The sequence below is a fragment of the Ammospiza nelsoni genome, chromosome 12 (assembly GCF_027579445.1).
Source record: "Ammospiza nelsoni isolate bAmmNel1 chromosome 12, bAmmNel1.pri, whole genome shotgun sequence".
NCBI classification, from domain to species: Eukaryota; Metazoa; Chordata; class Aves; order Passeriformes; family Passerellidae; genus Ammospiza; species Ammospiza nelsoni.
The window spans coordinates 13481803-13508542 of NC_080644.1; the positions used below are offsets into that span (position 1 = coordinate 13481803).

Here is a 26740-nt window from a genome sequence, read left to right on the forward strand (position 1 = left end):
CCAGAGGAGCCCATTTGAGAGGTTTTGGTGCTGGGGAGGGGACACTGCCCAGCCAGGACACCTACAGAGGTCAGGCTCTCCTCAGTGCTATTCTTCATTCCTTAGCTCCTGCTAAAACCATTGTCAAACAGCCACAGTGGGTCTGGCAATCTGTAGTTAGGCAATCTAGATGCTCCACCACAGGCTAGAGTGAGCTCTGGATTAATGGCATGTGGATTGGAAACAAAGAGAAAGGAGGGAAAAAAATTCAGTTGTGAAGGATTTAGCAGAACTCTGCCATCAGCTGTGTTCTTGCCCATAAAGAGCAAGCAAGCAATAGGGCTGAGTGATTCCAGGTCACTGAGGCTGGAAAAGATCCAAGACCACAGAGTCCAACCATTCCCCAGAATTTCCAAGTTTGCCACTAACCCACGTCCCCAAGTGCCACATCCATGCAGCTTTTGAACCCCTCCAGGGATGAGACTCCACCACTGCCCTAGGCAGCTGTGCCAATGCCTGCCCACCTTTTCCATGGAATTTCCTCCAATATCCACCCTGACCCTCCCCTGAAACAGCTCAAGGCCATTTCTTGTCCCATCCCTGTTCCCCCTGGCTGTCCCCTCCTGTCAGGAGCTGTGCAGAGCCCCCCCTGAGCCTCCTTTTCTCCAGGCTGAGCCCCTTCCCACCTCCCTCAGCCCCTCCTGGTACTTTAGAGCTGGTCTGGACACTTCCCTGATTTGTCTGTGGAATCATGAATGTAGCGAAGATGGAACAAGCCCCTTCCCAGAGGCACAGAGGGAGAAAATGAAGCAGCCAGCACAGGTTTAACACAGGAAATTCCAGTTAAATGTACAGAAAACAATTTTCACTAGAGGGTGGTCACATTCTGGGAGAGAAGCCAAAGGAGATGATGTGATTGACCCAAGGGAACTGACATTCTCCTGAGCTCAGCATGGCCCTGCTATGAGGACAGGGATGAACCAGAGACCTCCAGGTGGCCCTTCCTAATCCAGTTTTAGGAATCCATGATCCAAGAGCAGAATTATAGCCTTGCACTTCAGCATTGCACATTTCAGCTGTGAAATGGGTTGAGACGCCAAAGTCCAAGTAGTGGAAACTAAGGAATAAGTCAGTCCTTATTTTCCTACTGCACTTGTTCTACCAGTGACATTTTCCACATTTTCCACCACTGTCACTGTGCCACAAGCACAAGGTGCACATCACCTACATTCATTCGAGTACTCAACTGCTATGTGTCTCTTGAAGGATAATCACCATTAATGATTATGGAATCAGTTATGGGGACCCTAATTCAGTTCAAATTGGTGCTTTTTAGAGGTCAATGCAAAACAAAACCATGAAAAAAGCTGAACACTGAGCAGCATCTTGTTTACTCATCTCTTTTGTTTCCTCCTCCAACACTTCACACTCCCCCCTCCCCACCATCTGTTCCAACTGATCACTGAGGTTTGGGCATGAATCTGAGAATTTCAAGCACTTTGGAAACATCATTCTAAAACTTTTATCTTCTTACATCCAGAAACAGAGGCAATCTGCAGTGCAATGCTGGACTGAAGAGGACAGTGGCAAGAAAGGGCTTCCATGGCATATGGAGATAAATCTGTGTGATCATCCTGTAAGATTCAGCCCTTCGTATATTTCCTGAGAAGCAGCTTTTCCCAGCCCCAGCACAAGATGCAGAGCAGCCACAGCAAGAGCTTTTGCCTTGAGGACACCCCACATGGGTACATCAAATATTTCCAGTAGCTTAAAGATCACACAAAGGTAAACAAATCCATGGCAAACCCCAAAATATCTCACTGCACAAAACAAGTCAGGCCACAGTCAGATCTTTAATAAAAGCACTTGAAGTCAGTGACAAACATGATACAGCAGACATGACAACTAAGAGAAATCAAGTTGGGGGTATCAGTGTGCTGCTGGTGTCTGCAGAGGATTGAACAAGGCCCCTAAACCCAATGATCCCCTCAGTGGCTCCTCAGCTGCTCACAACACTCTTGAAAGCTGCTAAAAGTCTCTCTTGCCTCACCCCTCCTCAAGCTGGTATGGCAGAAGCACAAAATGGTCTTGGTTCTGACCAAAACCAATGAAGTAAACCCAGGAAAAAGCTCCAGCTTTAATCTCTGAACAGGAGGCTGAGTTGCTTTTACAGCAAGGAGACCAAGCAACCCCTTATCCTCCCAATTTCCTCCAGTTTCACAATATGCACTTTACCAGGGCACTGCTGTGGAGAGGGCCTGACACTGCCAGTGTCCTGCTGGGATTTACCTGATTGGAGCAGGGCATGGCAAAAGTATCTCCCTGCAGAAACCGTTCCCCACCCCATGGTGAGCTGCTCAAAGCTGACAGCCACTCATGTGGCAAGATTACACATTCTCATTCAGCCACCTTCTGTCCTGCTCCCCTCACTGGAGGATTACAAACCAACAAAAGGTGCACAGGATCCTTTTCACTGTGACATTAGCTAAGTAACCAATTCTAATTCCAGGAGTCAGTGACTCTCATCCACTGATGGGGCCCTGAAGGCTCCCTGGTAAGGGGAGGGGTTGTGCAGCACTGAGAGGAAAATGGCAAAAGGCTTATCCTCAGAAGCCCAGCACACACAAGAGCTTTGGAAGGTTGTATCCCTGCACTTTGGTCTTTGGGCAGTGCCACCTGCTCAGTATCTGTAGTGGTCTGGCTTGAAGGGCCCATCCCTGGACAAGCCCAGGTATTTGGCCTGTTTGTCACTCAGCTTCGTCAGCTTTACACTCAGCTTGTCCAGGTGAGCAGCAGCCACAGCTTCATCCAGCTGGAAAACAAAACATTGAGATAAGAGCATCAGAATAGAGTTCTAGTAGTTCAGGAAGTCACAGTCCAGGGGGCAAAATGAATATGTGCAAACCAAGAGCAGCAACAAGGGAGACTTAACCTGACACAGCTTTCTTCCTGCCAACATCCCTCACCTGTCTGAGCACAGACCTGCACCTACATGGAAGAGCCTTGTGTTTTTGAGGGAGTCGGGTTAAGTGAAACAAAATTTTATATAATCAAACCCATTTCAATCTCATTTACACATTCACATCCATCCAGCAAGCAAAGAACAGAGATCAAACTCTTCAGATAAAACAATTTCCAGTTTGGTGAAATGATAAAGTTTCCACTACAAGAACACCTGGACATACTACACTGTCATCCTACAATATTATGAGAGTCCTAACACTGGAAAAAATTCCTGCCCTCTCCAGATATCCCATCTTAGGGGCACATGAATATAATGAAATTCACTCCAGAATCTCCAGTTCAGCAAGACTACTTGTATCCACTGGCACTGTCTGAATGAAGAATAAAAGGTGGGCTGTAGGACACAAGCACAGAAAGGTTGATATAATTTCTTTATCCCTGAGGTGTCAGGTAGATGTGTAAACTGAAGAAACTGAAAAATATACAATGTTAGAATGCAGTTAAGTGCTCCAAGAGCAGGTACAGGAGAATCAGAAAACAAACAGGAGGATGCTGACCAAGCTGCTGTGTCAGGGGGATGTACAGCCACAGGGGATATTCAGAGGGAGAAAGGACAGCACAAGCAGGGATCAAGGACAAGTCTGACCATTTGTAATTCCTGCAAAAACCAGGCAATCATTGCAGAGGAAACAGATACAAGGTAAGTCTAAATCCCAGCAGCACAGAGAAGACCAGCAATATTTTCCTTATATTACTTTAGTAGACATGCAAGGCTGCAATATAACTGAAGGGCAGTAGATCAACAAAACAATCAAGGGCCAGCTTGTGAACCAGCAGGGCCTAAATGATTCAAAAACTAGTCCTGGATTTCCCCCTCCAAGACCTCTGGTAACAAAGCCACTACTCTGAAGTAATACCATGCCATAAACCAGGTAAAAAGCTCCATCTGCACAGAGGGTAACTCACTGCAGCTCAGCCTGCTCACAGTGACTACTGTGGACCTTTTCCCTTGCCTTCAGGGAACCAAAGGTGACAAGACAGAATCAGAAACCTAAGGGGAAATAGTTGAAATGGTGGCAGTGAACCATGAATTCCACCAAAGAGTCAGGCAAACCATGAAAGAATGAAAACCTAAGGGGAAGGAAGGTCTGTGTTTAGAAGAGAAACAAGTATTTAGGCCTAGTACATCCTGTCAAGATGTCATGAAACAAAAAAAGGAGGGTCAGAAATTGTATTCTCATCTGGTTGATTAGACAGAGGTGTGAAGCTGACAGGTGTATTTCCAGTGAATTTAAGACAGATTTCACCCACTCGAAAAGGAATGGAGTTCCTGACAATTCCCAGATGAGGTTTTCAAGCAGCAGCAGGGATCAATTGTTTCACAGCTGCTTCAGCTTGGGGACCTCAAGACTTAGACATAGAGACAGAAATTCAGACAAAGGTAAGCAGACATTCTCACCTAAAAATCAAAGCTAAGCAGGACAGATTTGTGCCAAGAACATAGAGACAACAGTTTTCCTGGATTTCCAGGAACACATGTTGCAGAAATGTGTGCAGGTCTGTAATGGCCAATCAAAGCAATATTCTTGCAGTCAAAGAAACTGCAGGGTAAGGTACTTGGTAATTGTTAAGTCTTGCATTTGGACCTCAGAGCAATTGCACAGAACAAGGAAAGGCACTAACCCAGAAAATTATCACAGAAAGTTCTTTTGTTGGTTCTGACAAGGTGACTGCTTTATTATTTGAATAAAGCCCTCTGTGAGGCACAGAGGGTCAAAAGTGTTTTGTCACAGTGGATGAACCTGAGGAGATCACTGCCATATGCTCCCCCCTAACAGGCAAATTCATATTTAACTGCTTTGGGCATTACTTCTCATTTCTATGTATTTCCAGTTCAAATATGCTTACTAAAATTTGTTATTCAGTGAAAGGATGAAGTCACATTTTATCAGCAACACTGAGATCAATTTTCAAGAGAACTGCCAATAGGACTGTTCCTTTGAAGACAAAAATTGTGGCAGTTTGCTGATCCACTCCTGCACTGCATTTCTGGTATACTTTGCTTGATCCTTAACTGATGAGTTTGTAAACTTAAGTTCTTCAGTAAACACCTCATTAATAAGCCCAAACATACACATTCTACTTCCCAAATGGAAAGTATTTTCACATTTACTCTCACACCTGGTTGTGCTGCAAAAGCAGCGGGATTTAACTCCAGCATCTTTTTCCATGAACCATCTCAAATTCTCAGTCTTGTTTTGGAAAATTAAAACCATGTTAGTTTTCTAAAAGGAATATGCAAGCTGTGACACAATCCAGACTTTTCCCAAGAACAAAGAACACAGAGATAAGTTTAAAGGGAAATCTAAGGGAATCTGTCATTAATAATTTGTGACGTTATTAAGACCAGATTGTGATAAGCTCTCTCAGGTGCAAATGGGATCAGGACTCTATCAACCACAGTAAAAGGGATTCAGTTTCACTCCAGCTTCAACTCTGCCCTTTGCTGCTAGACATGTTTGTAGAAGGAGCAAGCTGGTTGGCAGAAGCTCTCCAACAGCCCTGAGGCAGCACAAGGCTTCCCAGCACCTTAGAGAAGGCAAGAAGCGCCTGGATGCTCTGTCACAAGTTCCCAGTACTTCACACAGAAGAACAGCCCATTCACACGCAGCACACCAAAGCCAAACATCCTCTGAAGGACAGAACCTTCAATGAGTTCAAGCACCAACAAAGCCACACTTCAAGCTGCCTTCCTTATCAGCACTGTTGTGTGGCTGTCACTCACCTTCTTTGGCAGGAAGTGCACCCCCACAGCATATCTGTCACTGTGTGTCCAGAGCTCGATCTGTGCCAGCACCTGGTTGGTGAAGGAGTTGCTCATGACGAAGCTGGGGTGGCCCATGGCACAGCCCAGGTTCACCAGGCGGCCCTCGGCCAGCAGGATGATGTGGCGCCCGTTGCGCAGCGTGTAGCGATCCACCTGTGGGAGCAGCAGGGCCACATCAGGCACAGGGCAAACCTGGGGCTCAGGGGGCTTCCCTGCCCCTCAGCAACTCAGGTGTAACACAGACACCCCTCCCTCCAACCCTGTTGTTTGCAAAGCCTGCACAAACCTTGGCCTTCACAGCACACACATCTCGGCATCTGCTTCGTACTTCACCAGCTCCCCAAATTCACTTAATTCACTTAACTAGCTCTCCCCACTCACTTAACCAGCTCTCCAAATTCACTTAACCAGCTCTGCCCACACTCCTGGTTTTTCCACATGCCAGTGTAGTCCCAGCCAGCTGCGATGGAATGTGCTGCTAGCAGTAAATCCCAGTTCATCTGCACCCACTGGTCACAACTGGTGTGTGGTGACAGGGAAGAGGGAACACCTCTGCATGCAGCAGTCCTGAGCTCTGGCATCTAACACAGGTAACAGCTGGAGCTCTCAGCCTGCTAGGGTCCCCTGGAACTGTTCCCACCTCTGGAAGGCCAATACATAAAACAAAGAGCTGTTCTGGCTCCTGGTGTACCCTGCTTTGCTCTTGGGATGATCCTCCCCAGTCCACCCCAGAGACAGCAGGACTCTGCACACAGAATCCAGGCTCAGATGGGCTAAGGAGACAGGGCCCCAGCTGTGAGAGTCCCACACAGCTCAGGAGATAATGTCACTCAGCATGTGCCCCAACTGCCTGGGCCAGACTGGACTCCTGCAATGTTAAATTTAACTCTGCTTCTCCTCTGCACCTCTCATTAGCTCCTCTCTGCCCTGCCTTCACCCTACAGGAGGTTACAATATTAAAGAAATAATGAGACACCAACATGGCCCATAAGTCACAAGAATATTCAGTGTTAACTGGTATTTATTGCTCACTTCATACCAAGCATTTGAGAGTAAAACACTTTGGAAATACTTAAAACACAATCGGCAACCAACTTTGACAAAGCCTAATGCTTCAGACCGTTTATCTTCTACTAGCACAGCAGAGCAACTGTGACAGACCCAAAAGAGTCCTTACTCACAGCTGTATTTAAACTTCAGAAGTAAAAGTCATTTAATATTAAGTAAAGCACAACTTTCAATTTTGTTCTTAAAGCTTTGGCCTGTTCTTAAAGCTTTGACATATGATGAAGCTGTAATTGTAACAATACAGTCTTCTGAAAATCATCCTTGTGCAGGACTTCAGCAAGATGTCAAGAGCCATCCAATACAAACCATGTTTTTTATAACAGGTATTTTGCCTTCAGAGCAGGGGTGTGCCTCCACCTGCCTGCCCCAGCTATGCTTCAATGACAGCACCATTTTCTGCTTCTCAGGTTCACATGACAGATTATTATGGTATCAGCACAACACATGCAGGCAGTAACCACCTCAAAAAGCAGCCCTAAATCAGCCTTGATTCCTCCTGCCCAAAAGCACTCAGCAGGTGGGATAGGAATGATGCCCCCCTGAGCAGCTGCAGTTGTTATTTTGGATGCCAATTTTCCATTTCTGACCAGCAGTGACAGTGCTCAGTGCACCCAAAAATCACCATATGGGCCATAAGGAGATTATGGGAGGAAATAACAAAAGAAGGAACCAGATGGGAAGCAAAACATGAAAAATCTTGAGAACAGCTACAGTATTACTTATAACAAACATTGCATTTACAGACTGAACTACTGAAAGATCGTTGAGCAGTTAAAGTAGCATTTCAGTTTTGAAGTCTAAATTGGGTGGTTTAGGTGTCAAAATCTTATATCCTTACATAATACCCACATAACTTGCCCCTGGACAGCTGGATTGTGCATAGAACCCCACACCTTCAGCAACCTGTGCTGACAGGAGTCATTCAATGCTCAAAAGGGAACATAGAAAATGTAAAATTAATGTAAAATAAGTACAAAATAGTAGTGGTACCAGCTGAGGCTTAAGTCAGTACTGTGGAAACCCACCTCATATACAAGCAGACAGAACAGCCTGATTGGTAAACTCAATAAATTGCTCCAGAAGTAGAATTCAAATTATCCAGGCAATAAGCTCCTCTCCACACTTAGACAAATGTCCCCTTCTTTTTTGCCACTGGAATTTACTTGGCTCTGAACTTTCTGGCTGCTTTGCACCTCCCTTCCCATTATGTGGGAATAACTTACAAGCCAAAGTTCATTGACCTTGACCTTTCCTTGCCCTCTCAAGTTGAGTTTGTGCTGCAGGTCAGTCTCTGACACTCAAACACAACTGAGCAGGGCTGCAGTGCAAACCCAGAGCCAAACCAACCTGCCAGCTTTTCAGTAAAAAGCCTATTTCCTCCTTACCTGTCCTCTGAAAGCCACATATCAGTCACAATGGCACAGTAAGATGTTTTTCTCATTAAAGTATTAAACATCTCTTAAATCAGGCCAGCACTGGTACTGAAACTTTCATGCTGGATCCAGTCTCAATTATTCTGTACCTCCAGCTGAAGTTAACCCCCCTCAGCCCTGGCATTAATCCTCTCATCAAGAGAGATGTTCCTCATAGAAAGTCAGGGGTTTTTGCTCTTGTACTATGTTCCCCTCTCTGGTTCAGGATACAGAAAAGAAGCTGCCAGGTTTTAGTAAAAATCTGAATATTTAGAAAGTTAGATTTCTTCAGCATTAATCCATATGGACAACCCTGACTCCACTTCCATCCTTTTCAAAAGGTAATTTAGTTTTTTTTTAAACAGAAACTTGTTACAATTTTCACACCTGGGACCACACTGCACCTTACTACACTCTATCATCAATGCCAGGCTGGCCCCTCAAAGCAAGCATTTAAAAAGGGATTTACTGCCTCTGTGCAGGGAGTTTGTATGGTGCCATATTAACACCCACTTAAAGCTTCAACAATGTGTATTCTTCAATCAGTTCAAGGTTTAGTTTTAAAACAACCTGAGCACAAGCAGGTACCTGTGAGCTCCTCTAGAAGAGCTGCTGAGCAGAGTCAGCTCCACTAAGGCCATAGGCAAGAACAAACCTGAACACAGTGACAACTTGAGGGTGTAACTCCAGCCCTAGTTAAGGCCATGCAAAGTGACCCAACACACCTTTCACAGGTGCTTAGTCAGACTTTGATGTAGGTGGCCAATAAGCCACAGGGGAGTTATGAATATTGGAAGGGCAGATGGAGATCTGAGAGGTATGTTTGGGTGTGGTGTTATTAAAAAGTACAAAACCTGTCCAAAAATCCTGCTATTAGCAAGGGCACTTCCTCTTCAAAAGGTAACCAGAAATCCCTTACCAAGTCAGATAAAACCTGGTTTGCTTTATGGATCTCCCTCAATGCTGGTGTGACAAAACAGTTTTGATCTAGTTCAATTTTGTTTCTCTGCTCTAAGGCACACAGTTGAAAAGCTGAAAATTTCAGATTCTGATTTCTCTTGTGCAGCTTCAGCCATAGCTTAACACAAATACATGGCAGGCATGCAAGCTGAGCAAGGGTAAAACATCCTGCCTGCTTTGCCCACAAAGGTTTCTAAAATGAAGCCACCAAGTCTGGAAGAGAAACCTAAGTTTGGCAGAACACCAGGTAGGCTTTCCTGAGGCCTCAATTTCAGAGTAGATTAAAAAAAAACACACCACACTTTGAAAACAAAGAGGTGTGAATTTTTTCAAACCTTGACAGAATCCCCAAAGTCATTCCACTGAGATTCCCTTAGGACCATGACTGTTCTGCAGAGCAGTACCTGAACTAACAGCTCCACAAGAGGAGATTCAGGTCAGGCACCAGGCAATTTATGGGCTCTGCTCTTCAGCTTTTTAGTGTGTCTAATGGTCTGCTCTGTATTTCACATCCACCTTGCTTTTGGAAGCTGAGCTATGGCACTGTTTCCAGCTCAGGGCTATCAAAGCAAGCACATTTGCATACCCCCTTGGCCATGCCCCAAACATCAAAGCTGAATGGACTTGATGCAATTAATTGTCTCCACAACCACATTAAGGGTAGGCTCCTGTCTCTCAAGAAAGTGGGAACACATGGAGGAAGATGTACCCATATCAGGCACCTCTCTCCAGAGATCACCCTGAGGGCCTTGGGCACTGGCTGGAAACAATTTCTTTCATGCCAGGCCAAGACTATCATGTGCAGCTTGTCCCAGGTCAGCAGAATCTGCATTCAGACCAGAGCAACAGTGGCTTCCAACAAAGCTAGAAACACCAAAGAAGCTGAAGAGAAAACTCTCTAGAAAAATAAAAACACACTGAGTAGCTACTGGTTTTTTCCCAGCAGGAGAGCCTGTGGAAAGGCTGCCTCACCTGAGGTTTGATATTCACTGCCTCCACTGCATTGTCATTCAGCCACTTGGCATCAACTTCCACATCAAAATGGCCAATATTACACACTATGGCATCATCCTTCATCTGCTCAAAGTGCCTGTGAAATAAAAAAGTTGTATCAAAAGTTAATCCACACAGTTTTCTCCCTCAGCAGATGCTCCAATCCACAGCCCTGAGAAGTGCCCAGCTCAGTAACTGCATTGACTCTCACAAGGTGTGTGGGGCTGGTAGCCCCTCCAGTCAAGCCAAGTCTACTGGAAAAGCCTCTCAAGCTTCTAGGGAAGAACAATTCCCAAAGATATAAAAACTTAGTGGAGAGAAAGCATCTTCCCTATGTGGAAAGTAATAACCTTTTGTTTGATTGGTTCAACACAAATACCTGCAGTTATTCTCCTTACACAGAAGAAATAATTTTCTTCATTACTTTGAAGCTCCCAGCAGTTTTACATCTCCTCCCACCTAATCTGATCTTCCATTACAACATGTACAGTCATCATGGCAAAGAAAGGAAGGCGTCTGTGTGGAGCTGGGGCTATAAACTGAGATCTAAGAAGCAGAACCAAACACTGCAGGGCAGTACACTGAGAACAGGCTGGTTGCAGCTGCTGATATGCAGCCACAGATGCAATGAATCACTTTCAACTCTTACCTGCCTCCTCTTCTGTTCATATTTGTCTGGCCTAACACAGAATTCAGCCCTGATGCCTTCATTCTCCAAAAGTCAATCTACCTCTCTGCAGCTTTCTCCATCATTACATTCCATAAGCCAGAAACAAATGCAATGTGGCAGCATCCAACCAAACTGACCAAAGACCTAATTTCTCATTAAATTCATGCTAAATTCTGATGTCCAGAAGTCAGACTGTGTGCTAACCCTAAACACACTCCTGACAAGTTATAAATGTATTTTAGAAAAGAAATCTAACTGTACAGATATGCTTTCACTAAAGCAAGTGGCTTGGCCATACCTGCCCTGCACAATGTCAGTGCACCCAGTGGTGGTGACAAAGATGTTGCCTTCTTTGCAGGCCTCCTCCATGGTTGTAACTTCATAACCTGAAAAGAGAAAAAGTACTTCTCTACACAACCACCAACATTTATTAACAAGTGGGACACAATACTAGAAGTAGAAAAGTAGAGAGAAAGAATGAGTAAAATGTTTCTGCTCACACCAGGCCTGGAAATGATGCAAGGTAGTGGGATTTGGTCTTGCTAAACAGCAACATGGCACAAAACCATCTATCCCTCACCCTTTTCAAATCTGTGGATCTGTGCGTTCAGAGTCCAGAGGTACAGTCTGGCACAGCAGTCAGACTGGATTCAGACGGTCAAATTTGCAAAAGAAGTGTCCCCACAACACCTGCAGTTCTTGGCAGGTATGAACAGAAATGAGATACACTGGTACCAAGAGGCAAAGTGATATGAAGTACCCACAGAAGAGAACAGCTCCAGAACATGCCCTGAGCTCAGCTGGAAAGACACAGAGCATGGCACTGCTCTTCCAAAAAACCTATAGACGGTAAGGCCTTGTGTTTTTTAATGTTTTAATTCCAGTCAAGCCTTATCCCACACTGGAGATTAGAGCTGCACAACTCAAGGACAATCCCTCAGCCCTACCCCCCACCACCACAGTCTCTTGATTCCAAACACACCTTCAAGGTCTCAAGTAACAAACTCCTTCCCTAACTGCAAGGACAGAATTCCTACAGTTAAACTGGATTCAGCTGTACCTCAGCAGGGACAGGGCTGAAACCCACTGCACCTTTCTTGGCTAGCTCTCACTTACTGCTCTCCACTGACACACAGACCCCGTTAGATGCCTCAGTTGCTGTTATGAATAGAAAAGTTGCCCATTTTTTTAAAAGGTTACAGAGTTCACAGGTTGGGCCAGTTATTGCCAGGGTGGAGTTCTAACTGTTTGTTGTTCTAATCACCTAGTTGTTAATGGTTTTTCGTTAACTATCTGTTGCTGATGGTTCAGAATTCCCCTTTTTGTCGAGTGACACCCTGCTGCTTCCTGGATGGCACACAGACAGTGCAGAGGAGGGGACAACTAAGTTGGCATGCAAATGAAGAAGCTCTTCACCAAACCTAGCAAAAACCCCTAAAAACAATGAGCCAACACGGAACTGAGGGATCAAAATGATGTCTAGATGTGAGGAACAGAATCCAGTGTCCTCTAAGACCCTTTTTACCCCTTACCCTAACCTAAAAAGACAGCTGGAAAGAGGACCTTGAAAGTCAAACCGAAAAAGTGGGACTCTCCTGATGCTCTGGTGAGGACAGAAGCCCCAGCTCTGCCTGCAGACAAAGCTGTATTTTTCCTGCTCCTCCGTGCCACTCCTGGGAGCAGCAGCGGCATGAGCACAACCCATCAGTTCTTCCCACCCGAGCTGCTTTTTAATAAAGGCATTAAAAAGGAGAAAGACCTCCTGTCCTGATTATTCCAGTTGCTGCTCTGCTCAGCTCCCACCTTCCATGGCTGCCTGGAGAGCATTGATGGGGTCGATTTCCGTGATGATGACTCTGGCTCCGAAGCTCCGCAGGGCCTGGGCACAGCCCTTGCCCACGTCCCCATATCCTGCCACCACTGCCACCTTCCCAGCAATCATGACATCTGTGGCACGCTTGATGCCATCAATGAGGGACTCTCTGCAGCCATAAAGGTTGTCAAACTTGCTCTGAGGGAGAAAACAGAGCAGTTTCAGAACAGATGAAGCCACTCAAGTGAAATTTCCTTAAAGAAAGAAAATGGACTTATGTGCAAGTACTAGGAGAATAATTTAAATACTTTAACCACCATGAGGGACAGGAAGAAGAAAACCTGGTTAGATGTTTTTATTCATCCAGTTTCAGTCTATGGAGTTATATCAAACATAGGCATCAACGTGGTGAGACGCATTTCATAAATACCTTGTATCTACTGACCAGGGCTTGGACTTGCTAAAGACTTGTTAGAGGTAACCTGAGTGTCTTTCACACCAATGTAGGTCTGAGTTCCTAAACCAGATCTTCATCAGCTCCCTGCTGCTGTTTATCAGACAATGAACTGAACCAAGTGCCACAGGAAGGCAAAACACACCAGCAGCACATCATCTTATCTCTGCAAGACACATCCAGCCTGCAGAGCAGCAAGCTGCCCACACCAACCAGGAGCAACTGGTTCTTGCAGTACCAGAAGATCCAAATTACATCCTTCCCCATGAAGAGTTACCCTACCACTGTCAGCTTACCCTAACACTGCCACTCACTAGTGCTCAGACTTGGAGAACCTTAGCAAGCAGCCATTCACAATAATGTTTACTGCAAACAGGACCCCCTGGATTTCATCTCCTCATGCCCCAGCACACAACATCCTCCTTCTGTAACACTGACATTGACAGCCAGACCCTCCAATCAAAAGTACCCAGCTAAGTCAGACATCAAATACTACCTCACCCCTTGAACACCTTCCTAAACTCAAACACACCTTGTTGTGCTAATCTTTGCAATGCTCCTCTTTCTGGAGCCTTTTCTTTTGACCAGGAGAAGGAGCTGTACAAACAGATTTGATTATTTGGGGAGTTACACAGACCAAGAATTTTTAAAGAAGCTGGCTACTGCTCTTGTGCTGTGCTTTAGTATTGCAAGGAAGCAATACAAAAAAATCTCCACTCACAGCAAAATTCTGGTCTCAAGGCCTGCCCTGGCTTTCTACAGCCTTAGGGCACCAATCCTTCTTGCTTTTACTTAGCACTGTCTGCTACAGGCAATCCTAAGAATAAATTCCCAGAGGCACTAATCTGGTCTAGTGGAAGGCACACCCACAGCACCTGCAGTTCTTGTAAGTGTGAACAGAAATGGGATAAACTGCTTATGGCCAAAGTGTAACAAATTATACCTCAGGTCCAGAAGTTCCTGACTCAGTGCCTATAACCATTACCAGAGGCATAGCTGCCATTAATATATCAGAAAATTGTGTTACCAATTCTTCAAATTCTAGAGCTAGTACCAGTTGGTGTCCCCCTTTCCTAGTCCTGCAGATTTTCCATGCAGCATGGAGGAAAAGAGCATGGTCAGTCAGATTTGATTCCTCATCACCAAATCCCACAAATGCAGTCAAAGCCTCCCAGGTGTCTGTGAATTCTCACGCAGGTAAGAGAGCAGAGTGTTGGATGCAGACATCTGCCCCATCCAAAACACATTTGAGTGGCAGAGGGGAAGAACAGAGCTGGCTGCTGTGCCTGCCTTCCCTCTCCAAATGTTAGCACAGGAACCTGGCACCAATTGGAAATATCAAACTGGGAGAGCAGAATTTGTCAGCTCAGTTGCACATTTTCCCAGAGATCTGTAACTGTGGTTAGTACAAATCTTGCACTGTATAAATACCAAACAGTATGTGAAAACAAGCACTTGCTTAGCACTAGAATCCCAAATCCCTTTAAGAGGCTTTGTTAGAAACATCTGAATTTCCAAGTCTACCAAACAGTATTAATAACTATTATGCAAGTGGTACAAATCTGGGTGAAAAGAAAGTGAAGAACTTCCTTCAACATTAACTGGACTCCAGCCCACTACCTGTGAAGTGTCAGGTGCATGTTAGTGAGCAGAAAGGAGACAGCAAACTGCAGAGAAGGCAGGCCAAACATGAGAACTGCCAACCCAACAGGATAATGTCTGCATGGGAACTTGAAACAGACTCAGTAACTAGACTTAAAAAAACATCAAGATGCATAAACCTTTAGCACACCTTGAATTCCCACTATAATTCATGTGCTGTCAAAAAGCACCACCACCTTTTAAAAAACCATTCCACTTTATTCTCAATGCACCAGAGTTTATCTCGGAAGCAGTACTAAAGCTAAGCAAGGGATAAATCTTTCCCTCCTGCCATCTCCATCTCCTTTGCATCTGCTGCTCACAGAGACCAGCCAGAGGCTGACCAACCAACCAACCAACCAACCAACCTTTACCAGCACAAGCTCAAGGAGGTCACACTCTTTTCCAGCTGGTATCTGAAACCTGCCTGGGAGCCTTTAAGCTACTCAGAGTGAGGACAGGCTCCTTGCCACAGGTACTGACTGTGCCCAGGAGTCATGATCTCCAAAAGTGTGTTCACATTATTAAACAGCAGAAGAATGGATGTCCTTACATACAAAAAAACCCTTGATGTCCTGACAACAGGGCATTTACAATGACATCAAGGGCTCACTTTTAGGATATGGTGGAAATCTCTGTTCAGAACCAGATCAGGAAAAGCTCAGCAAGAGAAGGAATACTTTCACAGCAATGACAACATCCCAACATCAAGCTGGTCAGAGAGCAGAACACTGCAGAAGGGCTCTGTCTTTATTACCTTGGTGACAGAGTCATTCACATTGATAGCTGGCACTTTCAGGGTCCCATTGGCCTTCATCTTGTACAGGTTGTGAACCCCAGTGGTTGTCTCTTCTGAAATACCTCTAATTCCTATGGGAAGAATAAAAGTATGCACCTTAGTTGGAGCAAATGCTGTGCAAATCAGGTCATCCAGGTGCTGGGAACATCCTTCAGAGGCTTAAATAAAATAATCCCTTGGCAGAGAGCAGGGAAGAGATGAAAACCTCAAACAACTGCAGGAACACGAGAGGATGCGCTTCAGAGCCACACACCCACACACCTGCGCTGTGCCTGCCCGGCTCCTGGGGACGCAGGCGGGGACAGGATCGGGGCCCGGGGACGGGATCGAATGGGGCCCGGATCGGCCTCAGCAGCGGCCCCGCCCGGCCGCGCTCCGCGGCGCCGCAGCGCCCTCTGCTGTCAGCCCGGGGGAGGCGCCGCTCAGCCCGGCCCGCACAGAATATCCTGAGCTGGGAGGGACCCCCAGGATCAGCCAGGGCAGCCCCAGCCCTGCCCAGACACCCCAACAGCCCCACCCTGGGCACCCCTGGCAGCTCCTGGAGCTCTGGCAGCCTCCGGGCTGTGCCCATTCCCTGGGGAGCCTGGGCAGTGCCAGCTGTTCCCTGGAATCCTGTCACTGTCACAGAGATCAGGCTCTTCCTCTTCTTTTCCCCTCAAAAGGAAGCTGTAACTGCAATGAGCTCTCTTCAGTCGCCTTCAGCTGAACACCTCAGCCACTCCTCATATGGCTTCCCCTCAAGGTCCTTCACCATCCTTGCGTGCCTCCTTTGGACATTCTCTAAGAGTTTAACATTTTTCTTATTTGTGGTGACCAAAATCACACAATGTTCAAGGGGAGGCTGCCCAAGCCCAGAGCAGGGCAGGCCAATCCCCTCCCTTGACCAACTGGTGATGCCACCCACGACACAACTGGTCCTCCTGGCTCCAGGGCACTGCTCACTCAGAGATGCCAAGTCTGGTCCAAATCCATCCTTACTCCTCAAAAAATCCAGCTGTGAGCTGGTTCAAGCCCAGGCAGGGAAATCAGAGCAATTTAACATGGTTTTCACAACAGAACTCTGACAGACTCCCCAGTGCAGCCTGAGACTGAGCCATGAGACCCTCCCATTGCTCCCCAGACCACTCTGTAGCACGTGAAGGAAATGAGACCAACAGCACTAGGAGGGAAAAGGCTGACTAACTGGAGAAGGCTCCAGAGAGCTCACTGCAGCTTTTTAATACCTGAAGTGGCCTTACAAGATGTGGACACACTGTTTAGCATGGCCTGTTGCAACAGGACAAGGGAGAATAGTTTTAAATTGAAAGAGGATGATACCTATTTTTCTTTTTTATGAGGGTGGAATAGGCTGCCCTGAGAAATGCTCTAGGTCCCATCCCTGGGAATCTTCAAAGGGCTCTGAGCAGCCTGAGTTGAAGCTGTCCTGCCCATTGCAGGCAGGTTGGATTGGACTAGAGAGCCTTTAAAAGGTCCCTCCCAACCCAACCCAACCCAATCTGTGATTAGGCTGACTGATACCCACCAATTCTATCCACCCACAGAGCTCTCGACAGCCCCTCTATCCTGATGGTCACCTGCTGAGGGAATGCATTCAGGCTTTGGCATATTTATGGCTTGCTTAGAGGAAAAAGGAGAGTTTAAAGTTCACAGTGCAGCCCTGTGCACAGTGAAATGGAGGATCTGTAGACAGTCTCCCAAAAGCATCAGTTTCCAGAATAACTGCCTAGATCATGGACAGTCATCCCCTTAAAGAAAAGCTTTTGTAGGACAGAGCAGGAACCTCCAGTTCAAACCTGCCCTCTTCTCTTCTGGCAAATAAGAGACACACACCTCATCATTCAAAGGCTCTCCAGGTGAGTCCTGAGCTTAGCAGATTCTCTTTCCACAGCACTAAGCAGACCTCACATCCCATATGCCAACAGCTTCCCCTCCCTGGAGGCACCCCAGCACTGCCCCAGGTGCCATTCACAGCTGCTCTAAACCACTCTGCAGCTGCCCCAAGTGCTGCCCACACCACTCATGGTCAATGCCTGAGTGACAGGAGAGCAGAGAAGGGCCTGCAGCAAGGACAAGTTTGAATTAAACTGACATAACCTTGTCAAATGCTCAGACCTGTATTTGTCACCTGAGCAAGTCTGATCAATGAATCACAAATGAGCCAGCCTTTCCCATACAGGGCTTTTGCACAGATGACTTTCCCCATTGGTCAGTTCTTGTTTCCCCTCTTTCCTCCTTTATTTATCTTGGTATTAAGGGCATTTGGCTTAATGGAATAAGCCAACAGTACAAAGGCCATTCTGCCCTCTAACTGCAGGCACACTTCAGGAGAGAGGCAGCTTACTGAGCAGTTCCACATACACATTTAACTCATCTCCTAGTTGAAGGATTACTACTTTCAACTGTTAGCTGCACACTAGGACAGAACTATTTAAATTAGAAGCAGCTGAAGCATGGAAGACAATTCCCTCTGAAATTAGCCCAGAAAACTTATCCAGCCTTTAAATGGCATTTTCAGCTGCCTCATGCCAAAATGTCTCCTGTGTTCACAATCCACACGCTGCGCATGCTCTGCCAGGGTCACTCTCATTCCACCTCCCCAGTGGTCAGATCTCCCCACAAGCCCTTAAGATACATTAGCCTCTGTTAGCTCTAAGATGCCAAAATTGGATGCTATACTTCTTCATTTAAACCAACTTTGCAGTAAAAGGCTAAGCACAGATCTCAGACTAAGGAGATCAAGACTCTACTCCACAAGTCCCATTCTGGAAGTTTTTCTGTTTCCAAGGAGCAGTGGACTGGAAGGTAAAACGGATCAAGTTTGTCATCGTCTACAGAGATCAGTCAATTTACATCAGCATCTTCACTGACAAACTGAATGAGTATTTAAGATAGAAACTGTTCATTTTCCACAGAAGGCTACAGGTGGTCATGACTTCATTCAGAACTGCACTAAGACAATGTGTAAGAAATGCATTAATGTAAAACTGTTAATTGCAAACAGACATTGAGCACTTCTAGAACACAGCCCTCTTCCAGGAAGCTTTTGGCATGACAACAGAACTACCTAGAGGTCATTTTCAGGTAATGGGCTCAGTGAACTACGGCCAGGACAGGTCACTGCAGCTACAGAGCAGAAGTGGGAACAGCTCCTGCAGGTACGAGATTCTGGTCTTGAACTGTAAGGAATTTTCACAGCCTGTTCGCACATGCCTGTCCTCTTCCCCCACCTCTTTTTACACACCCCCCACCCAAACAGCCTCCCAGGCAGAACTGTGCCTGCCAAAACAAAACACAAGTCACCTTTCAGCAGCTGTGGGTATTTGGTATGAACTAGGTTGGTAAGATCACCACCATCATCCAGAATCATGTTGAGGGGCTGCCCATCCTTGAAGTACAGGGTCTGCTCGATGCACCACAAGTATTCCTCATCTGTCTCCCCTTTCCAGGCAAACACTGCATGGGAACAAACACAAACCATTAGCCAGTTTCTTACTCAGCATGTAGTGAAGCAGCCAAAGGAAGATTTCATCAGCAGCTCTCAGTAGCAGCTGACAGACAGATGATTATCTGTGCCTGCAGGCCAGCAAGGACGTTTGCACTGAAAAACAGACCTCAGAATTATCACTGAGGCCACAAACATGGTCAAAATTTTGAGACTTCATTGTTCTCCTTATTCCTCTTCCATGTTAAAAAGGAGAAGACAAAGCAAACTTAAGCAGACTCACATCCACAGCACCCCACTCGTTAGAAATAACCACTGGACAGAATGCTATAGATAAATGAATACACAACCACAGCATTTTCTAGCACAGCAGAAAAGAGGGACCAGATTTCAGCATGAGCTAAGCAGCAGAATATAAACTCTTCACCAACTCTGAGTTTAAATTCTAGTCTCTCTAGCCCAGCACTAAAATCCAAGCTGAGGTGCCTCATGTGCTCTAATCAGGGTGTATTTCTATGTCAGTACAGCCCCAGCAACAGGCTGCCACCACTGGTATGTTGCATCCACTAGGATTTGTTTCTTTCCAGGCATCTGTACTGTCTTCCTGCTGTACTCAACCCTCAGAGGTACTCAGCCACTCAAACACATACTGGGCACATTATTTACAAACCTCAACATTCAGCTAAATCATTGTGTTTTCACTGTTTACACAGAAAATTGCTTGAGACATGAAGAGCCAATCATGCAATTGCCTATTCTCAATTAATGTGTGTCAGGATCTCATATTGAAGCCAAAGGACCAGCATTCCTCCAGGGTCTCACAAATTCAGTAAGCGAGGCACAATATTAACAAAAAGAGCAAGTGCCAAAAATAAGGATACAAATGGCAATGGTCACACACTTTGACAAACACTCAACCTGTAAATGGCTCTTCAGTTGAGTTTTGGGTGCTGAAAGCAGTGAGGAAGACAACCTAATGTCTAAAGAATCCCATGTGCCCCTCTGACATCCCACACCAGAGGCAATGCCTGAAGCTGGTAGTGCCAAAGGAGCTGATGAAGGGATCACTTTGCTGCCATAGAATGTGCCACAGTTAGGGAAAGACCTGTGGCAATAATTAATTATAACAGAAATGAGAGACCCCCTCCCAAAGCAGACTGCCAGGAACCAAATTTAGCCTCTGCCAACAGCTGGGCTCAGTTCCCAGCACTGAGGATTACATTTCCTTCAGCTGAGTTACACAGCAGACAGCTTCAGGTATTTATATTGATCCATGAGGAATTGCTCCTTATTGGAACCTGACAGTAACAAGACAGCAGCATCCTGATACAGCACCTAAGGGATATTAGGAACAGCAGGAATACAGCTGGGCTAATTCTAGCCTAAAAATATCTTGGGTATTGACCCTGCCACTGTGACAGGGCACATGGCAGTTCCCTTACCTTTCCCAATGCCTATTTAGCACAGAGCTTGCTGGAAAGCACCAAACACATCCAGCTGCACACACCTACACACCACTCCATTTCATCACCCAGCCCATTCCATCATCTTAATGAGATCTAACAGAGCCCAACAGCAGCCTTTGCTGGGAGACCTGGGCACAGGCTGATGCAACACAGCCTGAATCAAATGTCCTGGTTTGTAAAAGCCACTGCTTCTGATAGGCCGTTTCTATCCTCATGCTTGGTCAGAAGATCTTCATGTGTACAGTTTGATTTAGCAGGAACAGGCAGTACAGCCAAACTCAGCCAAACCAGAACATGGAAAACTTACCAGGGATACCAGCTTTTGCAATAGCAGCTGCAGCATGGTCCTGAGTGGAGAAAATGTTGCAACTTGACCATTGTACCTGGAAAACAACCAAGTTTTGTTTGCTGAACAAAGTTCTGAGATATCAGGGACTCTCTAGCAAACACAGGACTTTAAAAGGGAGCAAGAGCAGAAGGAAATTAGTGCAGGTTCCTGCCTCTTTCAGTAGCTCTACAAAGACAAGGTGAGAACTGGGTGTCTGACTAAGTCAGGGAAAATAATGTCACATGGAGAGAATGTGAATAAGCTTTAGTTGTGCCATATATTCAGCCATCTCCTTGCTAACAAGCAGTTCTCCCAGACACCCAGAGCATAATCCAGATCTTCAGGGGTGCCCACAGGGTGGGTTTGGGAAGTTTTGGTGAATAAAGGTGAGATTTTCAGAACAGCCCTACAGCAAGTGTCCATTGAGGGTATGGACATGCAGCAACACACCTGCTGGCTCTCACAAGGGTCAGAAATGCAGCTGAAACATTACACTCAATCCAGGCATTCTCTAAGATTATGCTCACCCACCTCCCACTCTGTGTTCCAGTCATGGAAGCTTTTCCAGCTGAGCTAAGTGTTTTCCTCAGATTTCATAACTAGGCTCAGGCACCTAGAAAAGCAACAGCATGTTGCTGAGTTGCACTGAAAATGATCTGCACACCTACTGCAGCTCACAGCACCACATCCCAGAGCCACATACCCTCTGCTACCCACAGGGCTGACTGGCAGCTATTCACAGGTTCACTGGTTACAGAACTTGAGAGGGCAATAAGGCACAATCATCCAGCCTGTTTTCAGGTACTCATCCACTCATCCTACCTGATCAAAAAGCGACATTTTGAAGTAAAGGGTGCAGTAGGAAGCAGCCTACACTACCAACACTTGTCATGAAAACACACCTGGAAAGAGCACAGGAAAACAAAATCCATAACCTAAAGCTGCACCTCCTCACCTGGGTTTCTGCAAGTTCCCCCTATACCAGCAGCTGACATCATGGGGGGAACTTGCAAAAACCCAGGTGAGGAGGTGCAGCTTTAGGTTATGGGTGTCATGACATTCAAAAGTATACAGAATACCTAGATACTGTTCACACTTCAGATTTGATACAGACTTGTGCTAGTGACATAGAGCCTAGAATAACTGGAATACCTGACAGACTCAGACCCTGGTATTTACATCACTGGCTATGGAAAGGATTATTTTTTGTTACAAATTATGAAGCACAGAGTATTTATTCTATCCTTATTAATCCAGCCAAAAAAATGGACACCAAGGTTATTATGCTGCAGTGAGCTACATGCTCTTTACATGGGCTGTGATTTTATCAGTTTCATTCCTCCCTCCCTGGCACCAAAGTTCTGACAGAACAGGTGAACCAGGGCTGAATCCAAACTGAAATTAAAGCCTAAACTAATCCACAGGCATCAGACAAGGAATTCACACAGCAAAACACACCTTTAAAGGTACAACCACATCTTAGAGAAACCAAGTCTCTGCAGGTACCTCCCTGAATGACTTGGATGAATCCCACGTATCACTGATCTGGGGTTATGCGCAGCTTAAAGCAGCTTGGCAATGTTTAACTAAGCACATTGCTGCCTCCTAGGCCAGCCATACTGGGATGCAGCAACCAACAGGAGCAGCAAGGAGCTGTCCCAAATTTCAATGGCTACTGCTTCCTTTTAAATCCTGAGCAGGGACAGGAGTTCCACATAGAGTGGCTGGAACAAGGCCAGGACTGCACCTCCACATCAAAGCTCTCCTTCAGCACTGCACCATTTGCAATCACAGGACAGCTCTGAACAGGCTGGGGAACACCTGCACAGCAGCATGTACCCTGCCCAGGCTGACCTGACACAGTGTCCATGCCTACCTCCTCCTCTTTTTGAGGAAACACCTTCACTGCTACGGAGGAAACTCCTCCTTCTCCCAGCACCTTTCAATCAGCATGACACTGCTCAATTCCTAACTGTTCCCAGAGAGGGATCCCACATAGGGCACCTCTGGGCAGCCAAACTGCAGGAAGAAGGAACTTCAGATCATTTACATACTTGACAATCCATCGAAATTCCAGTCAGCTCCCTGCTCAGCACACAAGCAATGCAGATTGTGCTCAGATACCTGGCTCTCCTCATGCCCTGTACAGCAAACACTCAGCTGTGATGTCTGAACTTCACTCAGCAAGTCAGGCATGGGACATAAGGCAGTAAATGCCTTCTAAGTATCTCAGACTTTAATATGGATGAGAGTAACTGGTCCTTAGTCACACAAAAAATTCAGTGGAGATCCCAGCCCTTGGTCCCTAAGCCACAGCGCACCCCTGTTCTTTTCCTGCACAGCTGAAGGGCCAGCACGAGCTGTCAGTAAACTTCATTAGATTTTGCTGACTTTACCAGGGCAGAGTGGAGTTCTTAATACACGCTAATCTGTGCTGGAGGCAGTCCCTAGAGCTGCAGCATGAGCAGCCACAGCACTGCAAGCCTGAGCACAGCATGGCTGCGTGGGAGCAGCTGTGGGCACTGCCCAGAGGCACAACAGGCATGTGAAGCTGCAGCCTGTCCACAGGAAACACACACACCCACACCCCAGAGGTGCTGAGGGCAAGGAACAAGCTTCTTGCTCGAGGAGAGAAGACAATCCATCCACGTGGAGATTGCAGCCTCATCCAAAAAGCACAGATGTTTGCCAGGATTCTGTAAGGTGCTACATAAGCAGGAGCAGTGACCTGGCAGCATGTTACCCAAGAGCAGAGGGCACGTTACCTCAGCCCCCAGCACGATGAGGGTCTCTATGAGCACTGCTGTCTGCACAGTCATGTGGAGGCAGCCGGCGATGCGGGCGCCCTTCAGGGGCTTGGATGCAGAGTACATCTCCCTCATCTTCATCAGCCCTGGCATCTCATTCTCTGCAATCTCAATGGCCTTGCGACCCCAGTCTGCAAGGCTGATGTCAGCTGCAAGAGAAGCAGGACAGGTGTCAGAGTTTGAATAGCTGAGACCTTGGTATCTGTTCACACACTTGTGGGTAGGCACTGGCTGCAACAGCTGAACTGAACACCCAGCAACAGCTAGGAGACAGAGTTGCAGAAAAACCAGACCCTATTCCAGTTATTTCCTGGTTCTTTCCTATGGTACACAAGTTTAGACCAAACTTAACAGCCCCTCATGCTACTGTGCAAGAGGGTATAAATCAATATGTGCACTGTGACCTAGTGCACATACATCCCAAGGTCCATGAATTCAGTAAGCGACAGCCTTAAGCACTTTTTACAGACATTCCCCAAAAGTCCCAAAACTTCCTACAGGGACTGATTTCTACAGTATTGACCTGAATGTGGGGAGGGGTTGGCTGTAGGGCACTGGCTTCCCACACTGAGAATGCTCACTAAGAGTGCACCAGGAACTGAACCCAGCTTAGCTCCCCCTCCTCACAGCAAAGCTGCAGGTCCTTTCCCCTTAGATCCACAAAAATTATTTTAAGCGACTGTAATTATCTTAGTTACCAGTCTACTTCTACTTTTGTAAGAAGTACCTAGAGCAGAAAAGTCCAGCAAAAAATGAGCAAGAGAGATTTCTGACAGGCTCACTACATTCATCATGGATGTCCAACCCCAGCCTTAAAAACACAAGGGTCAAGCAGGTAATGCCCAGCTGCATCAACTCTGCAGCACCAGCCAACACAGACTGTCCTTCTTACTTGGTCTGAGACTCTTTGAGAGATTTCAGAAGTTCACCATTCCATTTAGACCACAGTCAGACGCTTTTTTTTGACACCTACCTCGTGAACAGAGATTGTTTAGAGCACCAGAACTCCGAGTCAGACTGCTGGGTTTAATACAGACACACTAATTGCATTTTGCTGCAGAATGAAGCCTGGGGCCACTGAAGCTATTGCACGTGCTAGAGCTGACTGGAGCACAGCCCGTACACCACTGGGACTGAAAACTGCCTGAAAACAGGCCATGAAAGGACGACAGAAACAAACATATCAAGAGAAGGAGATTTAATCTTACCCCTGTTAAGGGCTTGGTAGCTTTACTAGGGCTGCTTTAAAAACATCCTGCAGTGTTTTAGGTTCAGAGCCTCTAGGGTAAATTATTTATGAATCTGAGCCTTACACACCAATGTTCTTTGAATGAAGCCTGCAAGGAACACCCAATGCTTTATAAAAACTGGGGCTCTTTGTGAAGTTTTAGGTCTACAGAAATGCCCGCCAAAACCTTCAGGGCACATGAGTCAAAGGTCCCAGGATGGGAAATACTTTCACCTTCGGAGCTAATCCTGTTCCCGCCAAGGGCTCTGAGCAGCGGGGGAGGGACTGGGCAGCCGGGCCGGGAGAGCGACACAACCGCGAGTGGGAAGGCGGCGGTGCCGCTCCCCGAGCCCCCTTCCCCCGCGGCGGCTCCCCCAGCGCACACGGGGCTCGGGCCCGGCTCCGCCGCGGGCAGGACCCGCCGTCCTCCCCCCCGCGGCCGCATCTAGCGCGGCGCTGCAGCCGCCGAGGCCGCGTTCCCCGCACCGCGCTCGCCCCGGCCCGGAGAAGGTGCCGAGCACGGCGGAACCGGCCCGGGGCTCGCACTCACCCACTTTGTAGGGCAGCCGGTCCGACATGGTAGAGCTGCGTGGCCGGCGGGCAGGAGGAGGCACCAGCAGCTCCCGGCGCGCTTTAAGTAGAGGCCGTGCCGCTTGCGTGAGGCGGGGCCGGGCTGCGCTGGGGCGCTGGGCCCGGCCGGCGCTTCCTCCGGGCCGGGCCGGCCGCGGGCCCGCCTCCTCTGGGAGCAGCGAGAGCACGGAGTCCGCGGGCTGTCCCCAGGACTTGCCCCATCCGCGGAACCTGCCCGTCCCCAGAACCTGCCCGTCCCCAGAACCTGTCCCCTGGCGCGGCCTCTGCCGCAGCGTCAGTCCCATGCCCGAGCAGGCTCTGGCGGCCGCTGCACCCACCGCTACTGGTGCCAGCACAGGAGCCGGTGTATAAATATCTGCAGGGCTGGCTCAGAGCATGGACCAGGTTCTGCTCCCTGGGACCCAGCGATGGGATAAGAGACCCAGCGACGGCAGAAGCTGAATGAAGTTCCACCTCAACATGAGGAAGATCTTTATTTGCAAGTGACCACTCACTGGAACAGATCTGTGGAGTCTCCTTCACTGGAGATATTCCAGGTCCGTGCTGTGGGCTGGCTCTGTTTGACCCAGGATGTGAGACCAGAAGCCCCACTGTGGTCCCTTCCAGCCTCACCCATTCTGGGATTCTGTAAGATGAAGCCACAGCAGATCCCAGGGCAGTGCCAGGAACAGCCCTGATTCCTGATGCCAGGCCTCACCATATGGACACTGAGCAGGCAGCACTCTCTGTTTCACTTCCCAGAGAGGATCCCATGAGATGTTCAGTGTGAAGTGTTACCCTTGGGCACACAGACCCCTCACTGCAGCAGGGCCTAAAGCAATGGATACAACTGGTGAGATGCCAGGCAGAGCTGGAGCCAAGGTGTGAGCAGCTCTATCACCCTGGACCTTGGACTTGGCTGCAGGCAGTTCCCCTCCCCAGCCTGCAGCCCTCTGCCAGGTGCTGGGCAGGGCTGCCAGCCCCCAGGCACAGCCAATGCCTGCTGCACATGCAGGAGGCACAGCCCCGCTTTGGCCTTGCCTGCGGGTCACACGCACATCTGCTTCTGTTCTAACGTCTGAAATACGTTTTTCATAAGCCTCAGTCATGAACTGGGATGAACTTTCCAGCCACACTGTTATACATGTCTCCTTTAACCCGTGAAATACATAAAAGTGAGGATTTCCTTATAATTACACAGAAATTCTCATTGAATTCTTTTGAAAAGTTTGAAATAGATCTCAGTGCAGAGTTTATCCTGAGACCCCAGTTCCCACTTCACCCTGGAAGGGTAATTGTGAGGGTAATTACTTTTTCAG

At 47.2% G+C, this 26740-nt stretch overlaps 1 protein-coding gene across 1 annotated transcript; it reads right to left on the bottom strand.

The window, feature by feature from the left end:
* Nucleotides 1-1813: 1813 nt before the first annotated feature.
* AHCY (adenosylhomocysteinase) lies at nt 1814-25552 on the bottom strand. Its single transcript, XM_059480871.1, has 10 exons — nt 25402-25552; nt 23582-23772; nt 20796-20871; nt 18881-19033; nt 15539-15651; nt 12677-12884; nt 11172-11259; nt 10183-10300; nt 5729-5923; nt 1814-2791 (listed from the first exon to the last, which is right to left on the bottom strand). The coding sequence occupies exons 1-10, from the start codon at nt 25427-25429 to the stop codon at nt 2660-2662; spliced, it is 1302 nt and encodes a 433-aa protein (XP_059336854.1). The 5' UTR covers nt 25430-25552; the 3' UTR covers nt 1814-2659.
* Between the last annotated feature and the right edge of the window lie 1188 nt (nt 25553-26740).